Raw genomic sequence first — 20,940 nt, 5'->3', positions numbered from 1 at the left:
CTGGAAAATGGACCTGCAATAACCTGAGGCTTTGTCTCCAACCGTCAGAGAATACAGTAAGCCTACGAGGTTGAAGGAGATACTCTGGAAGGAAAAGAATCAATTGGGAGTAACAACAGATCACAAATCATAGGAAATCCTACGGTTAACAAGCCTAAATTTGTTACCAAGAGAAATAGAAGGAACAAGAAGGATTTTATCTCCAAAGACTGACTCTCAAGTGCAGGATTTCCTTCCTCCCTTCCAGAATCCTCCCATGGTATCATCCCTTGCAGAAGAAAATTTGAAAAAAACTCTAAGGTGGGAGTACCAGGCTTCTGTTTTTTAATCACTTTAAATTTATTTTAGTATGTGATGCAAAATTGTTATATTTGTTTTTATCAAATGGCTTTTATCATTCCACGGACATCTAACTTTTTGATATGACTATATTCCCCTCCCACTCTCTATTTACAATATCCCTCAATCCCCTGTGGATATTGAAAACCTTTTCAATATCCACAAAGGGTTTGTCAGACAAGAGGATAATTCCTCTGCCTTTTCAGAACCTATGCAGATGATCATATGGTTCCCATTCCCCTTAAATTCATTTGTTACGGGTGACATATTAGTGGACTAATATTATATTATACTAGTGGACTTCTTCCTACGTTCGAGTCATTCTGGGAATTTTGATAATAAGCCAACATGGCCAAGTGCATTTTGTCAAGAATTAAACTGCTGGGTGCAAAGCAACATGGATTTCAAGTGCCAGCTCAAAATCCAGGTGGAAATACCCAGCAGGAAATTGAGATTCTGTGACTCTTGTTCAAGAAAGAGGCCAGAGAACTGGGCATCTGGGAATCACTCAAAAATTGAACCCTGAAGCCAGGAGGGTGAACAAAAGACTCGGGACACAGTGTCAGGGAAAGCTCAGAGTGCAGGAGGCCCCAGCAATTTGTTAAAATATTAATGCTGTGTGTGTAGTGCTGTGGAACAAGGCAAAAAAAAAAAAAAAAAGAGTGGGCTGTCATTAAATATGTAAAATGAAATATCAAGCAAAAGACTCAGGGAAGGACAGGGAGGAGACCTGTTGAGACAAAAATAGATCATGAAGACATACAATCTCTGTGGCTCTTCATTCGGAAGGAAAGCCAAATGTTTTGCCGGGGCCCCTGCTTATTCAAGAGGATCTTCTAACCGTCCTCCATAAAGGGCAAAAGTTATTCAACATGTAACTTCTCTATCCATTTTCTGATTTTTTGTTCTCCTTCTGACATACTGTTTTTAAAACCACTTATTCGCTCCACATTGAACTCTCAACAGTTAAGCATTTAATTGTAGTTTCTATAATTAGAAACAAGCCAGTATCTTGAAGAGGTAGTAAAAGAACATTCCTGGGAGTTCCCTCTCCTAGAAACTACTCTCGGTGACTCACGCATTCCTCCAGAATCTCAAGATCTAACTGGAATGCTGAGTAAATCACTGGTACACAGTGGTAGAGAACCATCTTTCTCACATCTTAAAGCGGGTATAATATCCAAGTATTTATATAATTACAGCTCCAGGTAAAATCCACTGCGAGCTGAAAAAGACCGCCAGCAGAAGGAAGGTCATATCAAAATGTAAATCTAAAACAAATAGCAGGTGCCATAAAACAAAGCAGGCCCTGGACCAGTTCACTGAAGGGCCAGCTGCCAGTGGTGGGGAGGGAGGGGCCAACTGGGAAAAGATTAGGCTGATGGGTTGGTCCCATTCTGACTTATTACCCCCTAGCTTGGCCAAACAAGATCCCACCCCTGGTGAATAAAGAATGAAGTCTGTTGGGCACAAGCTGCACCTGTGACCACGCTGGAGAACTCCACGCTACACAAAAAGAATATGGGCAAATATCTCCAAGTCACATCTTAAAAGAAATTCTCCCCCTACTTTCTTTTTCTTCCATCATACACCAAAGACATAAAGCATCCAAGGGGAAGAGAGCCAGGGGATAATAATGAAAACAACTAACAGGCTGAGTAAACAAAGGCAGCCTTGGGATGGCGACCAATGCGCAGAAGCACAGCCTGTGAGAACACGTGGCAATATTACATCCGATAGGATTAAAAAGTGCCACCGACTCTTCCAACTCAGTAACAGGATGGCAGCTGCTTACGTGGAAATGGAACTTGAGTCTCAGTGGGCTGCCTGGTGTATAAGATCGGGGAAAAGTTTATGGGCACCTAAGTCTAAGTCCTGGGAATCAAATATTGTTGAAGAACCAAGACTCCAGAAATGGTAACTCAGGCACATTAATTAAAGGGATGCAAGGGCGCTGAAAGTGCACCAGTTGGAGGATTTCTCAAAGGATAATGTCATCTGAAATGAAAGACCTGAAAGGGTCCGTGTGGGTGACATACTGGGCAGAGGTACTGAGGTCTATTTTCTGGAGTTCTAAGGAAAATTTGTACTAACTGCATGAGGTTGTTTGAAATTTATGGCTTTTTTTAGGTAACATTAGACTACAATGAGGGCCATAAAATTCTCTAAGAATGTGACCTAGGATAGAATTTCATTTAGCACTTGGCTTTCTCTCCATTTTTCCTCTTCAAGTGGATATCCAGGTCTGCATGTCAAATTTTGATATATCTGCCAGATGCAGGACGTGGAAAGATTTTGAAGAACCCACGTAGCCAAGTGTAGGAACTAGAGATTTAGGAGATATCCATGCATATACAATCAACCCAAAATTACCACTGCACATGAGAGAAACACCCTTTTTAGCTAAATATATGCCCTAGAGGAATACTGCAGACCATGAATAATTAACCTATCAGATAAAAAAAGGACTTGTAAATGCAAGTTTAGATCTTCAGAACTTAGGCATTCTGGAATTATTGCCCATATATATCATTAGGGATCATTACTGTTGGCTTTGTTTCCTTTTTCCTCCCAGTAGAATCATATTATACCTAGTAAATGGTTTATTTCCTATGCTGTGGATATTTTTATATGTTATTAAACAATTTTGTCAGTGGTTCTTTCTCATCTAGTGCTGTGCATTAGAATTACGCTATGCAGCTTATTAAAAATACAGATGCGTCAGGTCAATCCCGGATCAGTCCTAGACCTTCCCCCATCAATATTTCATGTAAATGTCGGTGGTCATTCCAGGCAAGTGCACATCTGAAAAGTTTCACAGATGAAACCCAGTTTGATTCTGACCCCAGTCAACATTTTTATTGGCTGAATACGTATTACTTGAGCGTGCTTAGAGCTCAGTTACCTCATCTTAGTTAGCTTGGATTGCATTGCTCTCTTAAACACACAGGACAAACAGTAAAACCAAGGGTTCTTTTAAAATAAATTTATAAAAACGCTTTCTGAGGGTAAAACTGGTTGATCCATCAAAATCGTTTTAAGGAAAGAGATCAGTGGAATTCTGCATCATCGTGCAGCTTTCCTATTTATCACCTCAAGTCATTTTAAGGCTGAGGTTGGAAGCAGGCTCCCCAGGTAAGCCTGGGTGCTTACGCTTATGTCTGTGCAGTGTCCGTGTTGGCTAGTGCTTTGTAGCCAAACACAATATTGAGAGGCCAGAGAGATGTAAAGTTTAAGACATAATCATGTAAAAGAGTTGCTATCATTTAAAAAAAAAAAATTACAGGCCCCAGATCTTAGTATCACTTCTGTCAACATTTCTTTGTCTTCCACAAAATGAAGATTATCTTTCAAAAATCCACCCAAAGAAACTGAAGATAATGCTGTAAATTGTCATGTAAGTGGAGGATAGGATCATCCTCAGTGTTCGTCTTTGAGCAGCGGGGTCCAAAAGGTTCAGATACGAGTGAAGCTCACAGCAGCAAAGCCCATTTAGCGGCATGTTAAAAATCCACAGCAATCCTGCATATTGTGTTCTCTTCTGCTGGCTGCCTGCAAAACCATGAAGCAATCCTACACTAAAATAAAGACCTCCGGCTTGAACATTGTTAATCAGAAAGTTTCATAGAGAAATTGTAGTTAATTCTCGCTAGCATAGACAATGATACACGCTTCAGAAAGAGTCCTTCACACGGTTTATGAGGGCTTGATGCCACTGTTGCCAAATTAACCAAGACATAAGACACCCGAGCAAGCCTTTAAATGAAACACAAGTTTGAAAATGAAGTAACCCTTGCCTCCGAATAAAGGAATTGAAGCACAAACAAGAGTTAAACTTCTGGGTGACATAACTCTTAAAATGGAACTTCTTGGTATATGTCAGAACCAACTACGTAATCAATAGACTTTTTTTTTTTTTATCAGCCAGGCTGTGCAAGATAAAATAGCATAAGCTTCATTAAGCCTTGTATTTGTAATGTCATCCCTGTAGTAGTCCCCTATTAATTTCCTACAGAATGAAATCCATTGCCCCTTCTTGCCTCTCCGGGCCGTGTGTAACAGTGAGCATCTCCCGGCCCACCACGTTTCCACATGACAGCTCCCTACACCCACTCCACACCCCGGTGGGCAGCCCTCTCCACTTAGTAACCCACATCTCCACATCCCAAACCACTCACATGTATGAGGGCTTACCCCATGCCACGCTCCCTACTACTCACAGTGACCCTAGGGGTCTGGTCCTTTCTTCTCAAACAGCCCAGCCTTGAGGACAGAAGCTGAGCAACATGCATATGGCCATGTGGCCAGCAGGTGGGAAGGCTGATGCTTGAGCCCAGTGTGCTTCTTCACTGATCATACTGTTGGCTACTGGAACATTCTCCTTCCCTCTGCAGATCCAAATAGATCATCTTCCCAGATGTAGACAGAGTTCCTCCCTGTCTCTCACATGATGTTTTTGTCTGACCAGAACTGTTCATGACTTACCTTTTTAGAGCTGGCCCCTGAAGTCGGTCCCACTGTGAGAGCTGAAATGACTACTTCAGAATGACTGTCAAAATGCCATGAACCCCTGGCTAATAAAAAGCATCATTCACACATCAATTCAGACTCAGACCTGGGCTTTCCGAATTGGCCATTTTCCTCGGAGAGTTGGGGGGGCTCGTGGCATTCTGACCCCACTACAGTAAAACAGCACTGTCAGCGTGTCACTGACTTTCTGGTGATCTCCAAATGTACCTAACTGAAGGCATTCCTAACTCTCAGCTTTATAAAATATAATGAGATGGTTCCTACTCCTCCCTCTCCCTTTGTTTTTTATCACCTGAAAATACCCTGGGGGTCTTCAGGGGTTGTCATGTTGGAAATGTGACATTTGGATGACCAAACCACAGAGGGCATCCTAGAAATACTCTTGAGACAAGCCAGACAGCAACAGCGTCTCCTTCCCAATTATGACCAAGCAAATCAGTTTTTATCTGCTCATCATCTGTAAGTGTAGCCCTTATCTGTGCTCTCTGTCCAAGTAACTTTCACTAAGAAATTAGAAAAGCTTCCGAGGGGATCCAATGGTGGGGACGTATCCAATGGTCCTGTGGAGAGACAGGCTACCTTTCTCACGTTGGAGAAAATCCTAGGTGAAGAGAGAAAGGAAAGGATGTGCAGTCAACTAATGGGGAGCAGAAAGGTGACAGAGTGCCTGCATGGGGATGGAGACTCACGGCATGTACACGCGCACATGCACCCAACTCACACCCTTCGATTTACTGCTGTCGTGCCACAAAATGTGATTATCTGAGCACTGGATCCTGCCAGACCTTGGTCTTTACAGTCACATAATGACTTTATGTAATGACCCATAAGCATGATCCAAATGAGATTGTTCCTGTATTTTTTGAAGTAACCCAATATCACATGAACATGTGCTTTGTTTAGGAAAGGTCACATTTGGAAACGCTCAAGTCTAACTGGGCTGTGCTGCAGTAGACATTGTTCTACATTCAAGAGAGAAGCCCAAGAAAATGAAAAGCAATGAATCATTAGATTAATTTCATCTATTTCTAAATTCAATGGCTTCTATCTCATTTGTATAGTGCTATTTGATAGATAGGGACCTGCCATCATTCACTAAGGAAAAGACACATTTATTTACTGGTCATCCATGTGAGGGAAAGCAAGTGGATGAAGATGACAGTCAAATTTCTTGGCTGAGTGGGCTGCTGTCAGAGTCAATTCCTCTGAGTGTCTGTAAAACACCTTTTAGACAGCATCACAGTTCAGTGGTCAAATGCAGATTTTATCATACCTTCACCCACTCCAATCTGCGATTTCTTATTAAAACAATAAACAAAAGCAATGCTCTAAGGAAAGCTATGATTTCATTCAAAATACAAAAATTATATTTAACTTCATCAGAGTATTTCCCCAAACAACAACTTTAATTCACATTTAATAATTCAGTAGAGACACACAGATGCATCAAAGATGTCACGTATGCTCATACGTAGATATGGCATGTGTATGCACGTATAAATTCTATGACAACTGTGATGGTCTCTTCTCAAAATTAAGAAGTGTGTTTATCTAAAATGAATTACCTAACTAGTCACACGAGCAGAGAGCCAAAGCTATGAATTATTCAAATGCAATTTTGGCTTTTAACACCATCAAGAGGGTTTGTTTCAGTCCTAATAAGCAATCTGAATTGTACTCTGCCTTTTGTGATTTTCTTCAGAAATTTGAAAAGCCAAAGGAGAAAGTTCTTTTCAGACGTTATAATATTTGTATTATTGTCTTCTAGAATCCTGCCAGGCTATAATTTCTTTGATTTTGTATCAGACCTCACATCCCCACTGCCTTGCCCAAGAACTGGCACACAGCAGAATTTTTAAAGTTTGCTGAAATTACGAACAAGTGGCTTTTGTTAAAAAATAATTATTCCTTCATATTCAAATAAGAGCATAATTAAAGGCAAAAAGGTAAATTGTCTACTATATGATATACTGCCATAAAATTGGCCAAGCAAAACACTTGTTTGGTGTTCACTCATGTATTAAGCTAACGATATTGAGTCCCCACCATACCCAGGTGCACACGTCCTGCTGGCATTCAAAAACTGAAAAGGCACAGATAATGAAAGCAGAAAGTATAAAATTGATACACGTCTCAAAAAAAAAAAGATAAAGTATTAAAGGCTTCACAAGACCTCATTTTTAACCATATCTAATCTTACAGTGAGGCATCCTGAGACCTAGAAATTGGGACAACTCACATTCTTCATTCATTGGCGAATTCTCGGTTACCACTAGCGAAACTTTCACTTTGGGAATCTGGTTATGTCTTACCACCCCCCGCCCCCCAACATACAACCTATGCATCCAAACCCTCTTCCTTCTCCATGTCTTTAATCTTCATGCATACTGGGTTTCATTTTGTAAGATGGTTTGAGCTTTGGTCTTTTTTTGTCAAAACTGACCAGAGTGTCCTCAGTAGGGAGCGAAGGTAAGGGAATGGAAGAATAATTGAATTTGATGTGAGGAAGACGGACGTGTGCTCCTGCTGTACTCTGGCTCCATCTATCCATCTGATGACTCCTTTCATTTCTTCCTTGATTCACTATCCCCACATCCAAATCTACTGTGATTTTAACAGCATACAGGTAGAGTAACACATAGCTAGTAAAAAGCGTGGGCAAGTTCCTTGATCTCTCTGACCCTCTGTTTCCTCTTCTACAAGACGGCTTTCTTACAGAGAGAGCTCTAAGTATCTTAGTGTCTGGTAGGCCCTTAGTAAACAGGTAGCAATGAGCTGATGATATGAGCAAGGATTCTGTATAAACTATTGCCCTACTATTTGATTAAATCAAAGAAAGAGATGTTCCTGTCTTTGTTTCTCTAACTATAAAATGGGACTACCTGCAGGCTTGTTCTAACAATTAATGAGACAGTACACGCAAACTTCCCCTTACCTATTCCCTTATATAAGTGATTGGTATTTCTCTCTCTCTCTTTTTTTTTTTTTTTTTTGCAATTTTCCAGTTCTAATTTGCTTAGACCTAAACACCTGTGGTTGCTGGCTTACGCAGACTGATGGTAACCACACGTCGCCTAGGGCTGGTACCAAAAAGGACTTGAACAAGTGACAAAATCTTTAGTATTCATGCAATCCTCCCAGCAATAAAGAAAAGAAAAAAGAAAAAAAAAACACTGGAAATAATTATTAATCTTACAAGCTCCGTTAAGGACCTTAGAACTGGGAACAGTTCGATCGTAGAAGGGAAGTGCCTGAGAAAACGCAGAGACGTTTAGTCCCCTAGTTCTAATGCAGCCCTTTCATGAGTTTCCTATGAATATTTTCCTTGACTGAATATATTCACTTGTGCTTTTCAATTTTAATTTATGTGAAAGCAAACACATTTATATTAGGAGAGCAATAATGCATTCCGGGATATATATTTACAGTCCTTAGAGTCACCGGCTATGAAATCATATGCTACCATCACTCTTGTTTTCATCAAGAAAACAAATCAGTAACCTATTAATATGAGACCTGTAATGTTTCTGTGAGATATGACTGTCATATTTATACAGGTATGGAGACTGGCCTTCTCTTCCAAGCACATGTGAAACAGGAGCAATCAAGACTCTCTTGGAACTTGGAAAGAAAATATAAAGTCAGTGAAGAAAAAAACTTCATGTAAAAACGGCTTTCAGCGAGTAAATATTATTTTCTCCTAAGCTGCCAAAAATGTGGATATGAAACTGAGGAAAGCTTTACCGTTGGTATTTTAATGATGAATTTGTATCCTAAATCACACTTAGCATTACACGAGGCACTACAATCAGGAATTTAGTTTTCTGTCTTTAAAGTTCAGGATCTGGGAGCAACTGTCCTTTCTACTTTTTTTTCTCGGTAATATTCAATTATTATACAAAATAAGGACACGCAGGCAACACTCCAACTTCCCAAGGTCTGACTTTCAATCTTAGGAAATAACTATGGGAACAAATTTTCAGAGGGCTGTTAGAAGTTGTATTTTCTGGTGAGGTTGCCACTAAAGTATGGAGGGGAAAAAATGCACATTGCTCTGGTTTTTCAGGTCTATAATGTATATTCCTGTGGGAACACCTCATGAAAATTCATCCTCGGATGGCCCTGAAGAGACTGTACACGTTGTATAATTCACATAATAGCCATTTCAGACAGCCCACTTGAAGATTAGTTTCATGGGACCAACGCACAGCTCTCATTACCATTACTTTCTCCAAAATCAACATCTCAAACCAGACAAGTAAAGCAGTGGGAGAAAAAAAACAACAACAACAAATCCACGAATAATTTGCCAATCACACCTCCTCCCGAAATAGCTAAAAGTCTGTCATAGGGTTATTTCAATGAAAGCAACCTAGATGAAAACAGATGGCAGGCTGTCACTTCTCCTATCTCATATAAAGTCTCAGCCAGGGAAGGGCCTGCCATTTACGAGTCCTCTTATCCTATAATAAAAAAAAATCAGATAGGACCAATGTTCCTTCCTTGGCCCCCCTCTCTCCCTCCTTCTCTCAATCTCTCCTTCCTTCCTTTCTATCCGTCTACTGTTTGGCAGGTAAAATCTGAAATTCCCTGATGTTGAGTCTAAGTACAGTCGATTTATAGCATGAACCAGCAGGTAAATAAACAGTCTGTTGAGTGGAGCAGAATTAAGCATCGAGCCACAGACAGAAAGCCGATACTATACAAATGGGACCACACGGTATTGGCAACCATCGACATCTGCATGCAACTGCTTAACTACTATTACTCATGAATCTCTCCAGATACAGTTTGTAATCCTGTCTCTGAGCGGCTCTCTCTAGTTTGTTTCTGCATTAGGCATGATAAATGCATTTTAGAGACTGTCAGTAAAAGATTAATATGCTCATAACCATCACAGAGAACCTTTCACTGACTTCAAATAGCTGCCCTCCCTTCAACCGCCCACCCCAGCGCACCATCCAACTAATACTTACTCACGAAGGCTTCCTCATCCACCGGCAGACGCATTGACATGCAGAGGTATGTATCAGACTATTAGAGAAAGAAAGGTACAAAATCCGAATTAATCTGCTGCTAGTAAAAAGAAGAGAGAAAAAAACAAAAACAAAAACTAGTAAAGCATGGGCTGTATGACTGAAAAAGAACTACTGGCCCAGAGAGGTGAAGTTCTCTTCCAACTGGGTATGACCAAGTTAATGGACGGGCCCAGTTTAGAAAACTTAGGTACCCCAAACAGTTTTCTAAGATTCTTTCCTAATTGACTTCAAGTATTATATCTAAGACCAGTTGTCACGGGTGACATTTCTAGTACTACTGCATGAAAAGGTAATATTTTCACATGATCCTATAAAAAGAGGGAAACACTTCAACGCGCTTGACTTAAAAATGGGACGAGTTAGTATTGATCATCTTTGCTATATACATAATTAAATACTTAATTTCCTGAATCATTTTACAACTGCTCAAATATTAATTAGAGAAGTACAGTGAACAAAAGTTGGTCTTAAAATATAATATTTGGCTGTTCTCTCTTACTTTAATATTTTTAGGCAGTACACTGAAGAAATCAACTTTAACTCAAGTTACTCTTTCTTTTCCAGCAGTCTTTTATCTAAATGGACATTTCCACCATCAAATATATTGACATTAAGATTTTTGACAATGGGCTTCTGTTGATCTCTGCATTCCACTTCCTTAGAGGAAGACCCTATGCAGTGAAGTACGTGCCATGGTTGGTAACATACGCAATACAAATATAGACTAAACTCGGGATCCCTGGGTGGCGCAGCGGTTTAGCGCCTGACTTTAGGCCAGGGCGCGATCCTGGAGACCCGGGATCGAATCCCACGTCCGGCTCCCGGTGCATGGAGCCTGCTTCTCCCTCTGCCTGTGTCTCTGCCTCTCTCTGTGTGTGACTATCATAAATAAATAAAAAATAAAAAATAAAAAAAATATAGACTAAAATCATTTAATAATTCGCACTTCATGGATTATTACTGTACAGTGCCAGAATCAAGAGATTCCATAAACACGGATGGAGATCATCTGCGTATCTCTAAACCTACTACTGGTTGGCACTGAAAAATTGCGAAATTTGTGCCTCTTTTAAAATTCTATGTTGGGTGCGAAGTTCAAATACACCTCAAATCATCTTAAATTTTGAAAAGTTAGAGAAATAAGATTCAGTCTTCATTACTACCTTTTACTGCCATTTTTCCTCAATTGAGCAAATTTTTTTGTTTCTTAAAAGACTTTATAATTATTTAGATTCACCTTTATTTGGTAAGAAGGAAAAGTGCTGGGAAATGTTTAAGATTGTGCAGTAAGGAGGTTGAGGTACATAAACAATGGAAACGTGGACCGTGTATCCAGAACCTGAGAAATCCAATGGCAAAATAATGCTTAAAGATCTTATAATCAAGTACAAGATTGTTCATAAATATTTTTCCAATCTCTGAATTACCACTGTCACAAAGCTCCAGTGTGACATAAAAAAAAATAGTAAGTTTAAGATTCTTTTCTATTTGGCCATCCTGAGTTACGAGTAATTCAGAACTAGAAGATATTTAGTGCCACTAATGGCTGCTGTTGCTACCGTTACTATTGCTAAGCCAACAGCTACTCAATGCTTATTATGTGCCAGGCATAGTTCTCAACGTATTGTATCATTTAATAACTAAAACATTCAAACATGGTAGATACTCTTACGAACTCCACTCTAAAGACAGTAAGAATAAGAGCTAACATTTATTGAGAGCTTACTATGTGCCAGCACTGTTCTAAACGCTTCATGGGTATTAACTTCTTTAATCCTCAAAATACAGCTTTATGATATAATACTATTGTTCTCCCCATTTTACAGATGGGGAAATCAAGGTTAAGTAACTTTTCTGCTTGTTCTAGCCCAAACCTGGCAACAGGCAGGTAGGCTGTTGAATCCCCTCTAGTGCAGTAGCTTCAGAAAGCTGCCGACTGCAAATCTTTGCTCTGCCTCTGTGAGATGTAAATCTTCTATAACCCAGAACTTCTCACATTCAGTGAGATAGTTCTGCCCTGGGTCCCAGCCAGTGGATGCCTTGCTCTAACTTACATCACTGCTTCCTGTCATAAAGATGCGAGGAGCCTGTTTTTCCTCTGGGTAGGTGCCAACAAATAAACCCAGACGGCCTAGTAGAGGCATCAAGCCCCTGAACACTCCTCAGTGCTTTCCCCTGAGCACCTCCCAGACTTCAAAGGTCTTCGGTCCTGTGTTTTGGCAGAACTGAGTTCAATTCACACTAGGCTCCCTTCGCTATTACAATGGTTGTTTTGTTTTTTAAAAATTTTATTTATTTATTCATGAGAGAGAGAGAGAGAGAGAGAGAGGCAGAGACACAGGCAGAGGGAGAAGCAGGCTCCATGCAGGGAGCCTGACGTGGGACTCGATACCGGATCTCCAGGATCACGCCCTGGGCTGCAGGCGGCGCTAAACTGCTGAGCCACCCAGGGTGCCCACGATGGCTATATTTTTTTATAAATTTATTTTTCATTGTTCTTTTTTATCTTTAATTAATTTATTTTTTATTGGTGTTCAATTTGCCAACTTCTGGAATAACACCCAGTGCTCATCCCATCAAGATGGTTATTTCTGAAGAACATCTGTCTTTAACTCAGGTCCGCCTGATTTGCCATCTGACATTAACAAGCGCAGAGGTCTGACTAATGCATTACCGATCAAAGCAATACAGACAATTAATGACTTAAAAGGACATATAAAAACAAAAATCAATTTAAAGTAGCTAAGTACATATTTACAATAAGAAAGGATCAAAGGTTGAAATGAAATGCAAGCCAAACAAAAGTTCTTTTGTATTTGGACTTAGAGTTTTCAGTTTTATTTTCTCTCTCATTTTGTTACAAGTCACCTCAAGTTGTTCCTGGAATGGTTAAGTTATAGCAATGAATACACATATGAAATTCAAAAAGTTGGTTCTTTTGATTAAAAAGAAATAACTAAGCACAATATACAGAATATAGGAAACTACTGTTAGACTCAGAATGATCAGATCCATATTGTATTCTTACTCTTAGCAGCAGCTACACAATGTAAAAGGACAGAGTAACTTGGGAATGTCTTCTTTTTTTTTTTTACGATTTTATTTATTTATTTGACAGACAGCAAGAGAGAGCACCAGCAGGGGGAGTGGCAGGGAGAGGGAGGGGGAGAAGCAGGCTCCCCACAGAGCTGTGAGCGTGATCTGGAGCTCGATTCCAAGACTGGGATCACGACCTGAGCCAAAGGCAGATGTTTAACTGACTGAGCCACCCAGGCGCTTGGGAATGTCTTCTACCAATTTTTATTTCTTGGCTCATAACTTCTCTGATAAAGCAAATATATTCAGATTTCAATGATTTCTTTTCTGTTCTTTTGAAGCCAGTTTAGAAAAAACAAATGAGGGCAGCCCGGTGGCTCAGCAGTTTAGTGCCTGCCTTTGACCCAGGGCGTGATCCTGGAGTCCCACGTCAGGCTCCCTGCAGGGAGCCTGCTTCCCCCTCTGCCTGTGTGTGTGTGTCTCTGTGTGTGTGTGTCTCTCATGAATAAATAAATAAAATCTTTAAAAAAAAAAAAGAAAAAAAAAGAAGAGTTCTCCTTCAGAAGGAGGAGATACTCTGCAGAATAAATAGTATTTGGCAAAATTATTTTGGGAAAACAAAGTCTGTATTATACATCACATCAATGATGTCCCATCATACTCTGACTTAGGACTTTACTGATGCCCCATTTTTCAAGATAATAATTCTGTCAGAAGAAAAGAAGGTAAAAAATTTCTTTTTCTAAAAATGAGCACCTTAAAAAAATACGGTGTGTAGCCAATCAACGGCCTTCAGCTGGAAGCTCTGAGGGCTTCAGCAGAACAGAGAAGAACAAGAAGGAATTTAACTCTTTTCTCTCCAAGTGTAAGAGGTGTCAGGGCTTTTGTTCTACAGTATTCTGGTAAAACAGCTTGGTTCCTGCAATTAAGTTGAGAGCTCAAGATCTATGTAAGGGAGGTATTTACAGGGTTTACCTGGAGAAGCCACATCTTGAAGAGGTCTCAGCCAAGCTCTGTCTCCCTTAGGCTGGCTGAGCAGCACTGTTTTGTGTGTGTGTGTGTTACTTCATTTTCTTCTCAGAATTATGCTGTGAATAGAACTAACAGGCACTGGATTTTTTTTTTTTTTTTTACAGAAATGGAAACTGATTCACAGAAAGATTATGAGTCTACCTAAGTCCACTCAGGTAGTCAGTGTCACAATAAGGATTAAAAGTCCTCAAGTTTACACCTTCAAGATGATTAGAGATAACCATGTATCTTCCCTGTCACTTTCTGGCCATTAATCTAGTTTCTTGCCATTTTAATTTAGTTAAACTGTGATCCTGGAGAGTCCTTTGAACCCTCAGACCTCTTTTTCTCTATGATACTAAATCCTATATTTTAAATTAAATGTAAGGCTTTTCATAAGTAAATGAATAATTTTTTTTTTTACAAGACAGGTAATTTGCTGAAGAATAGATCAGACAATGGCCTTTGCCAAACTATTATGAACTCATTATAGCACAGGGAAAGGAAGATTATTTAGATGACTACAAATTACCATTTCATCAATATAGGTTAATTTCTATAGCAGGTCACCAAGAAGGGACAGTTACTTTAAATTTAAACTCCATGCTATAAGCAGTAGCCAATGTAAGAATTTAAGGCTGTAAAAACATGTAATCACATGGTAACTACCACTAACCCTGTGATCAAGAAAGTATTAAAAAAAAAAAGCCTCCTGAGACAATATTAAGAAAACTGGCACAACACATTTCTCAAAGTAATAAAACCATGATATCACTGATACGAACAAGTTTAACCAGTTATGTTTTTCCTTTTTTTCTTAACCACTGAGAAACTACTTATCAGTATCCTGATATCCCACCCCCATCACTCAACAGTACCAAACAAATTCAAGAGACTTAAACATACGATCAATACTAAGCATGTGCTTTGTCAAAGGGAAAACACTTACTGAGCCTCCTACTTTATTCTAGAAGCTTTCCATCATAGTTATTTTCCACGAGAACATGCCAGGTGGGTGTTAGAGACACTGTTTTACAGGTGTAAAACTGAAGTCCAAACAGATAAGTCACTTGTTTATGATTAAACAAAATTCTCAAAACTGATGAAATGGAATTTGAACCCAGCCCATTAACACGCTTCTCTGTCCACAACTGGAAAACTATTAAAAAAGGCTTTTTTTTTTCCTCCAAATCTCTCTAGTATTTGAAAAGAAAACATCAGTTCTTAGACACAACGTTAGTTGTCTACTCGATTAAGGGGAGAAATAAAGGAATCAAAGGCACACAAAATTTAATGAGAAGTTTTAGTCCACGTCCCCTCCATTTTCAACAGCATCTGAGAGCATCTCACGAAAGCTTGTTGACAAACTGCAAAGAACTAGACTAGAACCGCAGCAGTGTAATTTTGCCATTATTTTGTTTCTGCAAAGTAAAGCTATTTGAAAGCATACATATAACTCAGATCAACGTTTCTCTCTAACACATTCTGAAGACACAAAAACAGCGCCTTACTGTCCGTTATAATAGTTTCTTCATTTGAACACACCATCCCAGAAAGGAGGCTTCCCATAATTCAACCCAAACTACCAGTACAACCTTTCACAATTTTCCATATATCATCATCATGAATCCTCGTTTTCTCTCTGTGGGAAGAACATCGTATCTGAGCTTGGTGCCAGGGGACTGTCTGTAAAATAGTGTGGATTCAAACTGCTAACAGAAGGCTCAGATGTACAAAAAGGGAGAAATAATGTGAATCTACATAGCCACGCTTCCCAGGGCTCTGTTGTGGCGCATCAGCCAAATCTGAATCAAGAGGGATATGATAGTGCTGATGCCTCTTTACTGCTGCTACTGGGAACTATCCAAGAAAAGCATATTTTTTTCCGACAAAAGAAGTGTGCTAGACATGAGAGAAAAGGGTTTATTGCTAAGGAACTCCTATTATATTCTATTACTACCCATTTTTAAAAAGATTTTATTTATTTGAGAGAGAGCGAGCACAAGCTGGGGGAAGGGGCAGAGGGAGAGGGGGAAGCAGACTCCCTGCTGAGCAGGGAGCTCAATGGGGTGCTCGATGCCAGGACCCCAAGACCATGACCCGAGCTGACGGCAAATGCTTAACCGACTGAGCCACCCAGGCGCCCCTATTATTACCCACTTTAAACCCAGAGTTCTCATGTAGACAATAGGGTTCAGTAACACCTTATTTAAAAGGGGTTCTCTGTTTCTATTTAGTTGTTTGTGAGACAGAGAGGCAGTGGTTTCTATGGAACAAGCAGCTAATAAAATCAACTGCTTATTTTAATTAATATGGGACAAACAAAACCATCTGTTTGCAGGACACCAGTCATTTTTGTTTTGGGGAAGCCAGAGGTACCATTGGGATTCTAGTGCTGAACACTAGGATTTTATCTGGATTAGATAACATCCTCCCTGCCCTCATACTGATTTACAGGATTCCCGGCAGATGACCCTTCTCAAGGAGACCCTCCTATGTGGTGACACAAATAGACAACACAACCCAGTTTTACCCGGATATGGTGATTTCTGCGGCTATTAGCAAATTGGCTGTTTTCTGTCAATAGGCCACAACCTGTAGAGATATTACATTTTGTATGGCGTGGTTTCTGGCAACTTTTCGCAGCCATCCCTTGTCCAGTAATCAGAGCAGAGAAACCATCTCACGGCAGCAACTCTGACATTGTGCCTCTGAGTCATTGCTTGCAGAGTAAGGAGTAACCTCTTCACCAGCCCAGATCACGCACAGTTTAAATCTGGTCCAGACCAACTGTGGAGGATCCACAAAGCCCTTCATCTGCAGACAGTACCCACTTTGGGTTTAAATAACTTGAGTTCTGCAAAGAACTGGTGGAAACCCCAGGCACTGATGGTAATCATCAGTCCAACAAGGGAAAGGCTCAGAAAGTGATGAACCCTCTTTGGCAAGGAGTTTGAGTTAGGAGAGGAAGAAAGCAATCGGAAAATTGTTTTACAAGTTTATCTTTGAATTGATCTGGTTGGAAAATGGAATCCAGTTGCTATTTCCCAAAGTGATTTTAATGCATTCTTATGAAGCTTAAACGGACACCGTGGTCTGTATTTGCAACACCATCCTAGTATAAAAGAACGCTAAAGCAAAGGGAAATTATAGCCGAGCACAAATGCTTTCTGGAAGCAAAAATGTCAGGTTTCAAAAGTCTACCTCTCAGGGTGCCTGGGTGGTTCAGCGGGTTTAGGTGTCCGACTCTTAATTTCAGCTGAGGTCATGGTCTCAGAGTCCTGGGATAGAGCCCCATGTTGGGCTCCAGGATCCACACTCAGTGAGGAGAGTCTGCTTGAAATTCTCTCGCTCTCTGTCCCTCCCCCCACATGGGCACACTCACTCACTCACTAAGAAATAAAATCTTAAAAAAAATAAAATAAAAAGTCTACCTCTCTAGACAAACCAAAAAAATAAACACTTAACTATAGAGAAGAAACTGAGGGTTTCTGGAGGGGGACGTGGGTGGAGGATAGGCTAAATGGGTGATGGAGATTAAGGAGGGCACTGGATATGATGTATGTAAGGGATGCATCACAACATTCTACACCAGAAACCACTATTACACTGCATGTGAACTAACTGGAATTTAAATATTCAGAGGAAAAAAAATAACCTGAAAGAAGAAAAGAATCAAGAAACAAAATAAGACTTTCTATTTTAGATGTTGTATTCTATAAGCGTAACAGGCTATTAAACTTCTTCAGCAATACATAATTATGCTCCGAAGGTGGGAGAAAATGAGGAACAAAAAGTATTTTAATTCCAAAAAAAAAAAAAATCCTACCTCTCTAAAACCAGGACTTAAGATACTTACAGATAAAATCCCTTAAATTGTTACTTTGCATGTAGTTTATCCTAATTTTTCCTCTGCTGTTGTCTTTCCCTTAACAGATATATAAACAATACATACCTATTTATGTTTATATTCATTAGGCTCTGGAAGAAATCATTATAGTTAAGATTTTACAATGAAACATTCTTTTTTTTTAATTTTTATTTATTTATGATGTCACACAGAGAGAGAGAGAGAGAGAGAGAGAGAGAGGGGCAGAGACACAGGCAGAGGGAGAAGCAGGCCCCATGCACCGGGAGCCCGACGTGGGATTCGATCCCGGGTCTCCAGGATCGCGCCCTGGGCTAAAGGCAGGCGCCAAACCGCTGCGCCACCCAGGGATCCCTACAATGAAACGTTCTTAAATTGACTAAAAAAATAAGTATTCTCCAAAACACTCCACTCTTGTCCTAACCATTAAGCTATAAGCTCCAGCCCCACCAATTTTTTGGATGTTTAACCCAATCTAGAATGTAATCTTCTTGTAATAACGTCTGTCTTGCATCTTACACATTTAGAATAATGCCCAGTACATACCAGGAGCTCTCTAAATATTTGCTGAACTTTGCATGTGCCTTCCTCCTTTGGTGGCAAAACACTGACAATTTCAGAAAGGCCGAACTGAAACCTGTATTATAGACGCTACCTAATGAGGGTTTTATACAGCATCCCTTTCTCATATGAATTTTATCCTTCAGTTGATTCATCCCAGAATCCCATTTGCATTTTTAAACTATAATCACACTGTGGCTGATGATGACAAGATTCTTAATGCCAAGTAGCTCAAGTGGAAGCTACTTCCTGGCAAGGGCTCTTCCTTGGGAATTACAAATCTGTATGAGCAAATGATGAAGGAAAAAAATATTTTGGGAGCGAACATCTGTCTTAGAGCTTTCACACACTTTAAGAAAAGGCAGAAAGGGACATTCTAATAACAGTCTATAATGAATCACCTATGGCACAACAAGTGGTGACAGTGGAGGGATCCTCCTTGAATTCTTGATTATGGGGAAGCAACAGGAGAGGAAACTACTGTTCTGAACAGGGAGAGGTTGCTGATGACCTCTACTATGTACCTTCCCCAAGCTTTCATGCCTTTCATCAAGTGACCCTGGACCACCTGGGTGGCTCAGTGGTTGAGTGTCTACCTTTGGCTCAGGTTGGGATCCTGGGGTCCCGAGATCAAGTCCCACATCAGTCTTTCCCCCTGCTTCTCCCTCTATGTCTCTGCTTCTCTGTGTCTCTCCTGAATAAATAAATAAAATCATTAAAAAAAAGTTTCCCCAAAATGAAAGCTTTCTGAACCTTGTGCCAATGTTCACTAGTCACACCCATATTCCTTCCTCTCTTTTAGCAGCAGATTGGAAAATGACTACATCAAATCTGTTTGGAGATACTTCAGAACAGAAAAGTCCCCACAACCCATACCCTCAAACACCGTATTTCTATGCTAAGTGGCTTACATTTGATTCTGGGACAATATGGCTTCCTGGGAGAAAAGCTCCAGAATTGAACAGGTCTGTCAACTAACTTTACTAGTTGAGCTGCATTCTACTCTCTTGAAATTAAAAATGAACCATCAGAAAACAAAGTGGTCTACACAATTTCCATTCCTCCTGGGGCTGTTCCTTTCATGTCTTGTCGTAGACATCTCATTAATACTTGCCTACCTCTAAATCTCTTTTAATGTCTGGGTAGAAATCCATTCTTCCACCCAGCCATTCATTCATTCATATTTGTTGGGCAACTCTCATAAAACTGTGAGCAAAAATGGTTTCTCTCCTCACAGAGCTTGCAGTCTTGCCAGCAGAGCGGACAAATAATCACACAAATAAATGTCAAATTCTTGCTGTTTAATAATACATAGGAGAAGTAAAGGTTGCTGTAAGAGCCAGGAATTCAGGGGAAACAGCCAAGATGAAGGAGGATTAGCAAAGTTTTAGGCATAGGAAATAGTATTGAAAATAAAAGTCCTATAATTGGAGAGAATTTGATGTGGCTGAGAAAACAAAAGTCAGAGTGTATAGACAGGGGAAATGAGTTAAGTTCGACTGGAAAAGACGACGCAGTACACACTGCTAAACCTTGTAGTGCATGTTAAGGACTCTGGTTGTTTGGTTTTGTTTCCTTTTTCTTTCTTAAGTTTATTTATTTTTGTAATCTCTGCACCCAACATGCTGTTTGAACTCACAGCCCCACTGGGATCAAGAGTTCAACGCTCTCCCAAATGAGCCAGCCAGATGCCCCTATTTGTTTGTTTTTTGTTTTTTTTTTTTTTTTTTGAGAGCAACAGAAAGCCAGTGGAATTTTTTGTAGGAAACTGACACGGAGGAAAAAATTAATTAGAGAGGGGAGTAAAAGGGCCATGTAGTTATTCAGAAAAGTGCTATCAGCTTGAAACTGGGTGTTGGCACTAAAGGAGGAGAAGAGAGATCAGATTTTAGAGATAGTTAAAAGGTAACATGGGGGCCCCTGGGTGGCTCAGTTAGTTAAGTGTTCAACTCTTGATTTTGGCTCCGGTCATGATCTCAGAGTCCTCGGAGGGAGTCCTGCATCTGGCTCCCAGCTCGGTGGGGGTCTGCTTGTCTCTTCCCATCCCCCTGCTGGTGCTCGCTCTTTCTCAAATTAAAAAAAAAAAACAAAAAACAACAAAAAAAAAAAACACTTAAATAAATAAATAAGTAAACAAATGGTATAACAAACATGACTTGGGAGTGGATTTGAATGGAAGGGAAGGAGGCAGTGCCAAGGATGATTCCTAGATTTCTGGTGTGCATAACGGAATGCCCGGGTAGTAGCAGTCAACATAAAACACAAGACCAAGTTTGAAGAAGACGGATTTGGAACTGGACATGTTGAACTTAAGAAGCTTTTGAAAAATCTATAAGTAAATGTCAAATAGGAAGTCGGGCCAAAATTCCTTTGAAAGGAAAGGCCTAGAAGTGTAAATTCATGCCACATGTAAGGTAAATGGTGTGGATGAAGCTCTTTTGTGAGAGTAGAAAACAGAAGAGACAAGCAACTGAGCTGCCAAGTGGCTGGCCAAAGAAAGAGCACCCACGGAGGTTAGAGAAAAACCAGGAGTGTGTGCTATCCAGAAGCTGAAAA

At 40.0% G+C, this 20,940-nt stretch overlaps 1 protein-coding gene across 15 annotated transcripts in view; it reads right to left on the bottom strand.

Moving 5' to 3' along the window:
* Positions 1-20,940, bottom strand: part of PAM (peptidylglycine alpha-amidating monooxygenase) — a 273,946-nt gene that overhangs the window by 104,261 nt on the left and 148,745 nt on the right. For all 15 annotated transcript variants that reach the window (XM_055312764.1, XM_055312766.1, XM_055312762.1 and 12 more), the window contains one exon: positions 9,846-9,903. In XM_055312764.1, coding sequence (XP_055168739.1) covers positions 9,846-9,903 — 58 coding nt within the window. The remainder of the gene's footprint in view (positions 1-9,845; positions 9,904-20,940) is intronic.

Source organism: Nyctereutes procyonoides, unplaced genomic scaffold (genome assembly GCF_905146905.1).
Source record: "Nyctereutes procyonoides isolate TBG_1078 unplaced genomic scaffold, NYPRO_anot_genome, whole genome shotgun sequence".
Taxonomy (NCBI): Eukaryota; Metazoa; Chordata; class Mammalia; order Carnivora; family Canidae; genus Nyctereutes; species Nyctereutes procyonoides.
Note: the sequence above shows the minus strand (reverse complement) of the source record. Positions and strands in the feature narration are given on the sequence as shown.